The sequence below is a fragment of the Nomascus leucogenys genome, chromosome 10 (genome assembly GCF_006542625.1).
Source record: "Nomascus leucogenys isolate Asia chromosome 10, Asia_NLE_v1, whole genome shotgun sequence".
Taxonomy (NCBI): domain Eukaryota; kingdom Metazoa; phylum Chordata; class Mammalia; order Primates; family Hylobatidae; genus Nomascus; species Nomascus leucogenys.
In genome coordinates, this window is record NC_044390.1 from 57,891,437 (window position 1) to 57,904,589 (window position 13,153).

The 13,153-nt window shown below is 55.8% G+C and overlaps 1 protein-coding gene and 1 pseudogene across 1 annotated transcript; one reads left to right on the forward strand and one right to left on the reverse strand.

Moving 5' to 3' along the window:
- The first annotated feature begins 4,363 nt into the window (after positions 1-4,363).
- Positions 4,364-7,536, forward strand: LOC115837030 (annotated as a pseudogene).
- A 1,119-nt stretch (positions 7,537-8,655) lies between these two features.
- On the reverse strand, positions 8,656-13,132 carry IER2 (immediate early response 2). Its single transcript, XM_030820662.1, has one exon. The coding sequence runs from the start codon at positions 10,356-10,358 to the stop codon at positions 9,687-9,689; it is 672 nt and encodes a 223-aa protein (XP_030676522.1). The 5' UTR covers positions 10,359-13,132; the 3' UTR covers positions 8,656-9,686.
- Between the last annotated feature and the right edge of the window lie 21 nt (positions 13,133-13,153).

Genomic DNA, 13,153 nt, shown 5'->3' on the forward strand with positions numbered 1-13,153 from the left:
TTCCCGCTGGGCCGCAAGCTCCGCCCCCGCCTCCCTGGTGCGGGCAGGGTGGGTCCGGGAAGGGGGCGTGGCCCGGGCAACTGACTACGCGGGGAGTTCTTGGAAGTCGCGGGTTGCAGCGCGCGGGGGCGGAGCCCGCGGAAAAGCCAAAGGCGGGAGTCAATTTGCATGCACCGCCCTTGGGCGTGATAGACATAGGATGGCTCCGCCCTGCGTAGTGACGACCTACCCACCTCCAACGCTCGGCCTCCCGCTCACATTTCCTTGGCAAGATCAAATCCCGCCCTGCCTGGCTAGCAACTGGGCTGCGGCGTGGCCTGCGTCGTCCCTGCCCTCGGGCGGGTGGACTTCGCCCAAGGTCCTGGAACCGGAAAACCGGTCTGGGTGCTGCTTCTGGATTGGTCCCGACCTGTGGCCCGGCCCTTGCCCAGATCTACAGAGACTGAACTGGGGCGCCCTTCCCTTGGGTCCTGCACGGCAGGGCAGGGCAGAGTGGGGAGGAGGCTTCGGGATAGAGGACCCGACTAGAGCTGTCCTTTACTTGCTATCTTGCAGAGCGAAACTCTGTGGGCCTGTTACCTCATCTGTACACAGTGGACGTTAAGAGGACAGATCTCAAACGAAGGTTGCAAAGGCATCATTCATTCACAAAAACCACTTAACCATCTGCTAGACTTGGAGTCCGTAGGCTTCAAGAGGAAACTAACTCAGAAACAACGGTTTAATTCTACAAAGGTAAAATTGCACTTGTGATAAGTATTAACAAAAAAAAAAAAAATTTTTTTTTTTTGAGACTGAGTCTTGCTCTGTCACCCAAGCTGGAGTGCATTGGCGCTATCTCAGCTCATTGCAACCTCAGCCCCCCGGCCCCGGGTTCAAACGATTCTCCCATCGCAGCCCTCCGAGCAGCTGAAACTACAGGTGCACGCCACCATGCCTGGCTAATTTTTGTATTTTTAGTAGAGATGGGGTTTCACTATGTTGGCCAGGCTGGTCTCAAACTCCTGACCTCAAGTGATCCACCCGCCTCAGCCTCCAAAAATGCTGGGATTACAGGCATGAACCACCACTCCCAGCCTCCCCAAAATTTATTATAATTGTTTGAAATGAAGTCTTGCTCTGTCGCCCAGGCTAAAGTGAAGTGGCGTGACCTCGGCTCACTGCAACCTCCGCCTCCCGGGTTCAAGCGATTCTCCTGCCTCAGCCTCCCAAGTAGGTGAGATACAGGCTCCTGCCACCACGCCCGGCTAATTTTTGTATTTTTAGTAGAGACGAAGTTTCACCATATTGGCCAGGCTGGTCTCGAACTCCTGAACTTGTGATCCGCCCACCTTGGCCTCCCAAAATGCTGGAATTACAGGTGTGAGCCACTGTGCCTGGTCTCTTTATTTTTCTTGAGACGGAGTCTTGCTCTGTCGCCCAGCTGGAGTGCCAGTGGCACCATCTCGGCTCACTGAAACCTTCTCCTCCAGGGTTTCAGCAATTCTCCTGCCTCAGCCTCTGGAGTAGCTGGGACTACAGGCGTGCGTTACCATGCCTGGCTAATTTTTGTATTTTTAGTAGAGATGGGGTTTCACCTTATTGGCCAAATTGGTCTTGAACTCCTGACCTTGTGATCCTCCTGCCTCGGTCTCCCAAAGTGTTGGCATTACAGGCGTGAACCACCATGCCTGGCCAAATGTTTTAAATAAAGTAGCTCTTGATCCGAGTGTCAAATATAGGGGTCTTGCCTCCCATCAGAGACTGGTTAAATAAATAAACAAATAAAAAATACCAGCCTGGGCAACATGGAAATTCCATCTCTACAAAAAAATTAAAAAACTAGCCAGGCATCATGGTGTATGCCTGGGGTCTCAGCTATGCTGGAAGCTGAGATGGGAGGATCCCTTAAGCACTAGACTTTGAGGCTGCAGTGAGCCTTGGATCATGCCACTACACTCCAGCCTGGGTGACAAAGCAAGACCCTGTCTCAAAAATAAATTAATTAAAATAAAATAAAATAGGCCAGGTACGGTGGCTCATGCTTGTAATCTCAGCACTTTGGGAGGCCGAGGCGGGCGGATCAGGAGATTGAGACCATCCTGGACAACATGGTGAAACCCCATTTCTACTAAAAATACAAAAATTAGCTAGGTGTGATGGTGGGCGCCTGTAATCCCAGCTACTCGGGAGGCTGAGGCAGGAGAATGAACCTGGGAGGTGGAGGTTGCAGTGAGCTGAGATCGTGCCACTGCACTCCAGCCTGGGTGACAGAGAGACTCCATCTCAAAAAATAAAAATTAAAAATAAAATAAAGCGGTCCTTAGGCCAAAAGAGGGTTAGACAGGGAACACTTCCCTGAGGATTTGCCCCTTGAGCTGAGCTGGCTTCACTAGGTGAGCAAGGAAGCTGAAAGATCTTCAGGAGGTCACGGCATATCCAAAGGCCATGTGGCTGTGAAGGCTGTGGAAGTATGAGGAACAAAAAGCAGGTCCATGTGGCCAGAAGGTGATGCACGATTCATCCAGAGATGGGATGGCCCCAGATCAAGCAGGGCCTTGCAGATCATCATAGGAGTTTGTCCCTCTTCCAGAAGCAGAATTTTCCAAATTCTGGGACAGTCTGGCAAAATAATTCAAGGTTATTTATTTATTTATTTATTTATTATTTTTTTGAAACAGTCTCACTCTGTTGCCCAGGCTGGAGTGCCGTGGTGTGATCTTGACTTGCTGCATCCTCTGCCTCCCGGGCTCAAGCAATTCTCCTGTCTCAGCCTTCCAAGTCGCTGGGACTACAGGCACTCACCACCATGCCCAGCTAATTTTTGGATTTTTATTGGAGGTGGTGGTTCACCATGTTGGCTAGGCTGGTCTCAAACTCCTGACCTCAGGTGATCCGCCCACCTCAGCCTCCCAAAGTGCTGAGATTACAGGCGTGAGCCACTTCGCCTAGCCCAATTCAATGTTATTTAAATAACATGGACTGGATCTCTCCACATTTCTCCCATGTCAACTTGCATCCCCCTTCTCAGCCCAAGCATAGTTTTCTTCCCTTGGAAACAATGTGTCATTAAGGCTGGCTAATCTCTCTTTGAAACTATTAAACCTGTTACTGTTTCAGCAGGATCTTTTGACATTGTTTTATTTTCATTGTAACCTTTTAAAAAACTGTTACTTTCTAAATAGGGAGAGTGATTAATAAGTGGGTTAACTCAAAGAAAACTATTACATGAATACAGTTAGCTGGGCATGGTGGCACACGCCTGCAGTCCCAGCTACTCCAGAGGCTGAGGTGGGAGGACTGCTTGAGCCCAGGCGGTGGAGGCTGCAGTGAGCTATGATGACGCTACTGTTCTCCAGCCTGGGCAACATAGCAAGACCCTGTCTATGAATGATAATAATAATAGTACAGTAGTAATGAAACTATCACAAATATCCTCACCCCTCAACCATCTGAGGTTTGAGAAATTCTAAGAGTCGTGTAGAAGCCACTGATTTAATGAGATGATAAATATTAAGCATGTAACACCTGTTTACCCAAAACAACCTCATTCACTCATTCAGGCCCAGGCTGGACATTGGTAGAATTAACAGAATTAACTTCTGAGTTAGGGCACAGATCCTAAGTAAAAAATAAATACGTCCAGGTGCAGTGGTTCATGCCTGTAATCCCAGCACTTTGGGAGGCTGAGGCAGGCAGATCACCTGAGCTCAGGAGTTCCAGACCAGCCTGGGCAACATGGTGAAACCCGGTGTCTGCAAAAAATACAAAAATTAGCCAGGTGCAGTGGTGTGCACCTGCAATCCCAGCTACTCAGGAGGCTGAGGTGGGAGAATCTCATGAACCTGTTAGGAAGATATTGCAGTGAGCCAAGATCGTGCCACTGCACTCCAGCCTAGGCAACAGAGCAAGACCCTGTTAAAAGAAAGGAAAGAGCCAGGCGCGGTGGCTCATGCCTGTAATCCCAACACTTTGGGAGGCTGAGGCGGGCGGATCACAAGGTCGAGATGGAGACTATCTTGGCCAACATGGTAAAACCCCGTCTCTACTAAAATACAAAAAATTTCAGCCAGGTGCAGTGGCTCATGGCTGTAATCCCACCACTTTGGGAGGCAGAGGTGGGTGGATCACCTGAGGTCAGGAGTTTGAAACTAGCCTGGCCAACATGGTGAAACCTCGTCTCTACTAAAAATACAAAAATTAGCCAGGCATGGTGGCGGGTGCCTGTGATCCCAGCTACTCAGGAAGCTGAGGCGGAAGAATTGCTTGAACCCAGGAGATGGAGGTTGCAGTGAGCCAAGATCGCGCCACTGCACTCCAGCCTGGGTGACAGAGCGAGACTTCGTGTCAAAAAGAAAAAAAAATTAGCTGGGCTTTCGGCTTTCGGCTTGGAGGAGCCCAAGGTGCAACTTTCTTTGGTCGTCCAGAATCCAGGTTTTTCCGACACCAATCACCTCCACCATGCTGCCAAAGTTCAACCCCAACAAGATCAAATCTGTATACCTGAGGTGCACCCGGGGTGAAGGGGGTGCCACTTCTGTGCTAGCCCCCAAGATCGGCCCCCTGGGTCTGTCTCCAAAAAAGCTTGGTAATGACCTTGCCAAGGCAACGGGTGACTGGAAGGGCCTGAGGATGACAGTGAAACTGACCATTCAGAACAGACAGGCCCAGATTGAGGTGGTGCCTTCTGCCTCTGCCCTGATCATTAAAGCCCTCAAGGAACCACCAAGAGACAGAAAGAAACATAAAAACATTAGACACAATGGGAATATCACTTTTGATGAGATCGTCAACATTACTCGACAGATGCAGCACCGATCTTTAGCCAGAGAACTCTCTGGAACCATCAAAGAGATCCTGGGGACTGCCCAGTCTGTGGGCTGTAATGTTGATGGCCGCCACCCTCATGACGTCATAGATGACATCAACAGTGGTGCTGGCCAGGCACGGTGGCTCACGCCTGTAATCCCAGCACTTTGGGAGGCCGACGCGGGCGGATCACGAGGTCAGGAGATGGAGACCATCCTGGCTAACAAGGTGAAACCCCGTCTCTACTAAAAATACAATACAAAAAAATTAGCCGGGCGTGGTGGCAGGCGCCTGTAGTCCCAGCTACTCGGGAGGCTGAGGCAGGAGAATGGCGTGAACCCAGGAGGCGGAACTTGCAGTGAGCCGAGATCGTGCCACTGAACTCCAGCCTGGGCGACAGAGCGAGACTCCGACTCAAAAAAAAAACCCGGGCGCGGTGGCTCACGCTTGTAATCCCAGCACTTTGGGAGGCCGAGGCGGGCGGATCACGAGGTCAGGAGATCGAGACCACGGTGAAACTCCGTCTCTACTAAAAATACAAAAAAATTAGCCGGGCGTGATGGCGGGCGCCTGTAGTCCCAGCTACTCGGAGAGGCTGAGGCAGGAGAATGGCGTGAACCCAGGAGGCGGAGCTTGCAGTGAGCCGAGATCGTGCCACTGCACTCCAGCCCGGGCGACAGAGCGAGACTCCGTCTCAAAAAAAAAAAAAAAAAAAACCCTAAAAAACCAAAAAAACCACACAGTGGTGCTGTGAAATGCCCAGCTAGTTAAGAAGCACAAAGAAAAATATTTTAATAAAGGGTCATTTGACAACCGGTGCAAAAAAAAAATTAGCCAGGCGTCGTGGTGTGTGCCTGTAGTCCCAGCTACTTGGGAGGCTGAGGCAGGGGAACTGCTTGAATTCGGGAGGCAGGGGTTGCAGTGAGCCGAATTGCGCCACTGTACTCTAGCCTGGCAACAGAGCGAGACTCTGTCAAAAACAAAAAAGAAAAGAAAAGAAAGAAGAAAAGAGAGAGAAGAAGAAGAAAAAAAAGAAAAATTAGCTGGGTGTGGTGGCGTAGTCCCAGCTACTCCAGAGGCTGAGGTGGGAGGATTGCTTGAGCCCAGGAGCTCAAGGCTGCAGTGAACTGTGATCAAGCCACTGCACTCCAGCCTGGGTGATAGAGAGAGAGGCTCTAGTCGAAAGAAAGAAAGGAAGGGAGGGAGGGAGGGAAGGAGGGAAAGAAAAGAAAGAAAAAAAGAAAAGGAAGAGAGAGAAAGAGAAAGAAAAAGGAAAAGAGAAAGAAAAAAGAAAGGAAAGAAAGAAGAAAGAAAGACAAAGAAAGGAAAGAAAGAAGAAAGAAAGAAAGAAACACAAAGAAAGAAAAAAGAAATTAGCTGTGCATGGTGCCTGAGCCTGTGGTCCAACCTGCTTGGGAGGCTGAGGTGGGGAGGATTGCTTGAGCCTGGGAGTTCAAGGCTACATGGCTACATTGAGCCATGATTGCACTGAAAATTCTTGGCCTCAAATGATCCTCCCACCTCAGCTTCCTAAATTTTTGGGGTTACAGGTATGAATCACGGCACCCAGCACATTTAGCATTTTCTATGTGCCAGGCACTCTGCTAGATTTGTTGTAAGGATTACATGTGTAATCTCAATCCTTACAACAAACCTAAAGGACAGGGACTATTATTGTCCCTAATACACAGTTGGGGAAACAGGCCCAGAGAGGTCAAGGATGCATAGCAAGAAAGTAGACCTGGTTGTCTCCCTCTCTCCAGAATATGTTCTTCTTCTTCTTCTTCTTTTTTTTTTTTTTAGAGACAGAGTCTTCCTCTGCAGCCCAGGCTGGAGTGCAGTGACACCATCTTGGCTCACTGCAACCTCTGCCTCCCAGGTTCAAGTGATTCTCCTGCCTCAGCCTCCGGATAGCTGGGATTACAGGCGCCTGCCACCTTGCCCGGGTAATTTTTGTATTTTTAGTATAGATTGGGTTTCACCATGTTGACCAGGCTGGTCTCAAACTCCTGACCTCAGGTGATCCGCCCACCTCAGCCTTCCAAAGTGCTGGGATTACAGGCGTGAGCCACCGTGCCCGGCCCGGAATATGTGCTTCTTACCTGACTTCTGCAGCTGGCCTTTGTCACTCAGCATCATGTTTCTGGTTCCGAATTATCTGTGTGGCGTGTGTGTGTAGTTCTGTCTGGCTCGGGCCTTTTATCCTCTGGGGAGGACCCATCTGGGAGGATGGGCATGTAGGCTGTGCTGTTTGCAGTTTGTGCCAATTTAGTACAAGCCAGCAGCAAACACCTTTCTGGAGTCTCCTGCAGCAGGCTTGGAGTTCCCTGCTGGAACCTGCTGGTCACAGGATGGGTGACCTTTTTAGTTTTCACAGCCAGTGTCCAATCAATTAGTCCAGGCCTCACCAATGTTATTTGCTGTGACAAGGTTCAATGCTGCCTTTTCTGATGGGTCCAATGGGGACTTGGGGATGGGTGTGTCTTAAGGGGATGTGTCTGTAGGGTGTTTGATCCAGCCCCCTCTTCCGTCCCATCACTTTCAGTCCCCAGCCCCACAGTGGCCGGGCACCGGAAACCCCCAAGAGGCCCGGGCGGGGGCGGGGGTCGGCCAAGCCGCTTCCCGCGGAAGGAAGGGCCCTGCCGTTCCTGCGACAGGATGCGCGGCGAGGCCCCCTCCCCAGGGGCCCGGGACTTCCCTGAGCCTTGCCACGCTCGCGGGGGAGGAACTCCGACGCGGGTGCATTGAGCTACCGCCTGCGGTGTGGGGCTCCACTGCCCCCACGTCCCCTGGGGGAGTTGGGTGGGTCAGGACTCGGAGTAGGTGGCGCCTTTTAAAAGTCCCCCCACGTGTTCCCAGGAAGGAATCAGGCAGCCGTGGGGGCGAGCTTGGCTGGAGGAGAACGGTGAGAAGCTCCCCTTCACAATCCACACAGGAGGGGAAAGGGGGTGTGGGTTGGGCGGGAGGGGAGCCAAAGCTCCCAGATTCCACCACCGTCCTGAGGCCGGCTTGCCCCTCCTTCTACCCTCCGGCCACGGGGTCAGTTCCCCTGGGGTCATGGGAAGCCTGCGGCGGCAGAGCCAGCCGTCGGGGGGGCGGGGCGAGCGCTTTCCCGGCGCCTCCCTCCCGCCGCCACCACTCCCCGCACCTGCGACTCCTTTGTCTTCCCGACAGGCCCCCTCCCTTCGCCCTGGGGCAACGCCCACAACCCCACTCCTAAACCTACGTGGGGGATATTGAAAGGGCTTTCTCCTTTCAGGGTGGTTATTCTAGAGCTGGGGAGTGACCCAAGAAAATACCTAGGGCTCTAATGGGCATTTTTAAAAACCTAATGCCGGATGGAGGAGCTGCTTAGAGGCCCATTTCACAGATGAGGAAACTGAGGCTGCACGTCCCTGCCTGAGCCACACAGCGATTCCTCCAGGAAGACACGGGAATTGGGGAATAAAGAGCCCTTCAAAGCTCACCCGCTCAGCTCCACCTGAGACTGTAGGGCCCCGGCCGCAGCTGAATCAGTTTGGTCTAGGGGGTGGGGCGAGATCTACCACCTTTCAAGGCTTCAAAGTGCGTGCGATCGATCCCCAGCTCCGCTTGGGGCAGTGTGTTTAACACTATTGTCTCAACTCAAAAAGCCCCGACCTCCCTGTCCCGGAGTGGTAGGACAATTTCAAGGGAACCCCCAAATCTGGGGGAGGCGGGGCTCCACCAGTTAGGGAATGCCCGGGCTAGGAAAAGGGGGCCCAGCCCTCTCTCGCCCACGTGGTAACCGGTCAGACCGGTTCTTGGGGCCCCAGCGAGCCGCTGCCAGCCCCTGACCCTTTAACCCCGCCCCTCCCCCACCAGAGCAGAAAAACAGACAGCACCGGCTTTTTTACTCAGATGGTTTTTATTTTCCTATCTGACATTTCTAACAAAACTCCAGGTAGACGGAGTTAAAAAGAATCCACCGCACGAAAGGTAAACAAAACAGACCCTCAGAAACTCCCTGGCAAGGATGTTCCCCTCCCCAGATTGGCCCAATTTCACCAGCAACTGGTCTCAGCTCAGCCTTATGCCTTTCCACTGACACCCCCCACCCCTCCACATTCTCGTGATTCAGACCAGGAACCTCGGCTGATTGTGTCCGTGTGTCTGAGGGAGGGGGACGCTGGAACCTGGGAACCTACTGGGCACCTCTAATGCAGATGAGAAAAACTTGAATGTGAAACTAGATCAGCCCGCGCTCCCACCCGAAGGTACAGAGGCGCAGGACATTAACCAGCAGCACGCGGGGGTGAAGTGACTCAGGCCACTCTCCTCCCCACTCCCCAGGGCGGGTGCACGCCCCAGACCCTCCTGCCAGGCCCCACACCCACGCAAGGCGACAGGAAGCTCCCCACGCCTGCCCCATGACGCAACGATGACCGCTTATACAAGTATGTCAGCGGAGGGGGAAGGGGAGTGCCTGGAATTCTCCGAGGTTGGAAACGCAAAACCAACTCTTGAAAAACCTTGAAAGGGCCAGCACAGCCCACAGTACAAAATGAAGTCTGACCCTGAGGAGATCTTAAAAAACAAAACAAACAAAAAACCCAAGCCTCCCTTCTCCCAGTCCAGAAGGAGGGCGAAAGGTTCACGTCCCAGTCCACTAAGACAGCACCTGTGGGCGCAGGTCTCTGCGGAAGGCGCCCGCGCCCCCGGCTCAGACTCCTCGGTGCCGTCGCTGCACACTGAAGGCGATGGCTCCCCGGGGACAGAGTCCCTCTCCGGGCCTCTCAGCAGCCCGGGCGGCGGCTTCTCTCCACGGTTTTCGCGGGCGCTTCCCCCGGGATGGAGGGGGGTGGCCTCGCCTCGGGTCTGCGCCCTCGGGCCGACGGTTCGACGCGCGCTCTGGGCTCCGGCAGCGCTGCTCGGGGTCCTCAGAAGGCCACCACGGCCCGCACGAGCACGTTGAGCATGCTGTCCGCCGGGCGGCAGGCGGGCTTTGCCTCGCACGCGGGCGGCGCCGTCGGAGGGGCCGCGGGGCTGCAGTTCAGGAGGCCGGAGAAGCGCCTCTGCAGGACGCGGGCCAGGTTGGGAAAGGCGCCTTCCGCTTGCGCCGGAGGGGGCTGCAGGCGACCGGCGACTTCGGATGACGCCCCCTCCTCTTCTTCCTTTTCTTCCAGACGGGCTTTCTTGCTCGGGACCAGTCCAGCGTCCCCGCCGTCGCTCAGGCTGCTGCTGCGTCGTTTGCGGCTGACTTTGGCGGGGCGCGGGGCACAGCAGGCGGAGGTCTCCTCGGCTGTTGGCGCCTCCTGCGTGTCCATTGGCTCCGGAGACGGGTGCTCACCGTCGGGGGTCGCTGTCTCGGCCGTGGACTCGGCTTCCCGGGGCGGGTGCAGGCGAGGGTCAGAGGGGAGGGCGGCCGGCAAGGACACCTCGGGCTCGAGGGCCTCCACCTTGGCCGAGAGGTAGAGCTCCCGGGCGCTGCGCATGACCAGCGACAGCTGCAGACTCCGGTGCAGCCGCAGGCCACCGCGCTGCATGCGGGAGTGATACATCTTCCACACCGACAGGGTCATGATGCGCTGTGCCTCCTTCTGCACTTCCATGGCGACTCGACGGCGACAGCGGCGGGGGCTCCCGGGACGGACAGAACAGGCAGCAGATGCACTCCGGACAACGGGCTCGCTCACGCCTCTCTACACGAACCAACCCACGCAGTGACACGGCTAGGACGCTCTACCCAGGCGCCCGCCACCCAGGCCCTTTTATACCCCCAGTGACGTCACTGAGACGCCCCGCCCAACCGAAGGACGCATCCGGGCTTTCCAACTCGTCGCGGCCAAACACTCCTTAAAGCGACAGAATGTGATTTACCCAGCAGGGAAAGGGGACGGGAACCCTGGCGAGGAGGAGCATCCCCCCCACTCCACGCTGAGCTTTCTGGGTGGGTTCCTTTCTCTGAGCCCCGCCGATGCATCAGCGCCCTGGCCCAAGGGAGGGGGGCCGGGGGTGGAGCTCACGGCCTACCCACATGCTCACGTCTGGAGGCCCCAGTGGGTCGTGGGCAGCAAGTTTCCCTTCACACAGGGGAAGACCCGGGTTCCAGCCTGAACATCCCCTGTGGCCACTGTTCTTAGCATTTACCAGGTGTGTCTAATGAGTGTTTTCTGCACCAATAATCATGCTAACAGCGCTTACGTGCCAGGCTAGGTTAAGAGCTCTTCTTTTATCAATAATTCACCGATCCCCAGCCTCCACTCCTCGGAGGATACTGTTCTATCTGCTTCCTTCAAGTGCGGAAACCAAGGCAGAGTCACTGGGCCAATATTTACTAAACAAACAATATTTGCTACTGCTGTGAAAGGGGGCTAATGGGGCCTCCAGCTCTTCGGTCTCTAGCGTACGCCAGCCCTTGCTTGTAGGCGGTGACCCGCCCCGGGCTACGGGTTCCCGTGATTCGTACCAAGCCGTTCCCCCGCAGTTTCCCGCGACAGGAGCTCCACGGGTGGGTTCAGAGCTCGCACGGCTGCGAACCCGGCGCGCACGACAGTCCCCGTGAACACGTGGCTGCTGCCCCCCAAACAAGGGGGCCGAGTTCCGCCTCCGCGCTCGGGGAGGCGGGGTTCGGTTGGGAGCTGGAAACCCAGCAATGCAGAGACAGAGCAGATAGAAAACCTCCGCCCTACCCTCCGCTACGCGCCGTCTCTCCAAGAAATCCTAATTCCAATTCCTCCAAAAATAGGATGCAGAATTGATCGAATGGCTCCATTCATTCCTGGTGCGGGCCCTTTAAGGGGTGGTGCGCCCCCCACTTTCCGCCCGCACTGGCTCGCGGCGCCTTCCCGCCACCAGCGCCCGCTGACTTCCACAACTAAATTTGGACGTAGTGACGTAGGGCAGTCGCGCGGGCCGCTTCCGGTTGCCCATATTAGGACAGGGCCCGAGATCGCCTTAGCGGGCGGCGGCGGGGCTTCCGGGAGGGGAGGGGCGGGGCTCTGCGCGCCGGCCACGCCCCTCCCCATCCCCAGCCGGGGCAGCCGGAGCAGGCTGGAGCCCCAGGCTTCCTGACTCGCATTCCAGCCGGGTGGGTGAAGAGGAGAGTTTCACTTCCTTCCCTCCAGGGGCCAGGAAGGCGTCACGCCAGGAAAGCACCCCGCAGCGGGTAGGGGCGACCTGAGGGCTCCCAGGGACGCCGTCTCCCAGAGACGCTACAGAACGACCCTGCATACACAATAGACGACCCGCTGAGGCCCCCTTCATCCCATTTCTCCCCTTGCCAATTATTTCCCCCATACAAGGCTCCCTCCCAGGTTATTCCTGACCCCTGCCCCACACTGATCTACTCGGGCCTTGGGGCACCCTCCCGTCCCGCCCTTCCCCCGCACGCTGGGAACTCAAAAATTATTCCCTCCTAAAAGACCCTTCCCAAACTCGTCCCCATTCAACGATGGTGCCAGACTGCGACGACCTGCCGAAGACGCCCTCGTCCCCGCCCCGCTAACCTTACCACGGAGACCCCACAATGACTTCCCCAGCCCAGGCGCTATCTCAGACCCCACGCAGCAACTCTGACGCGCAAGGGGGCGACCCTCCGAGGACTCCCTCAGATAACCCTCCCACCCTCCGGGGGAGACCAGGCCCCCTACCACTCAAAAAAAGTGCTTTCCCGAGGCTCCCCAACACACAGAGCGCCACTGTCACACATAGGGACGACCCTGAGTCCCTCCGCTGATATTCCTGGCCCCTACCCGGACGGAGACCCCACACACAGAGGGCCCCCCTGGAGACCATCCTCAAAGCCACCACACCTCCCGCGACTCCCAGGCTCGCACCCAGAAACACTCCGCGCTTCTGAAGAAACCCACCTCCACGCACGCTCTCAAAGGTGATCTCCCCCCGCCCCTGGCATATCTGGGACCCCCACTCACGACCACCTCGCCCCAAGGCGACCTCGAGGTGCCCCCAACTCCCCCACTTCTCAGGAAAGAGAGATTGGGAGAATGCGGCAGAACTCCCCGGAGGGCAGGCCCGCTCCTCACCCCGCCCCCGCAGGGAGAAGGGAGGACCACCTCTCCCCCAGACCCTGCCCAAACCTGACACTCGGGACCCTGGACTGGGACGATCTCCCCAGGTGCCAGCTCAGGGAGTCCATGAAAAGGTTCAACAAATCGAATGAGCCCCTTCCCCAGCCATAATCCCCACCCGCCAGAGATGAGGGAGGCTATCATTATTTACATTGCCCGTGCCTGGAAGGGAAACTGAAGTTGCGCAGGAACAATCCGAGGAACTGGGTCTTGAACCGAGATTCCGAACTCGGACCCGAACAGGCCCAGACAGAACTCCGACACCGCCCCCTAAGGTGCGGCACAAGAGGGCGAAGGGGCGGGGGCATGCGCACCGG

Bases quoted from the DNA above. Each gene is read 5' to 3' on its own strand.
- IER2 (XM_030820662.1), bottom strand. From the start codon at position 10,358: ATGGAAGTGCAGAAGGAGGCACAGCGCATCATGACCCTGTCGGTGTGG.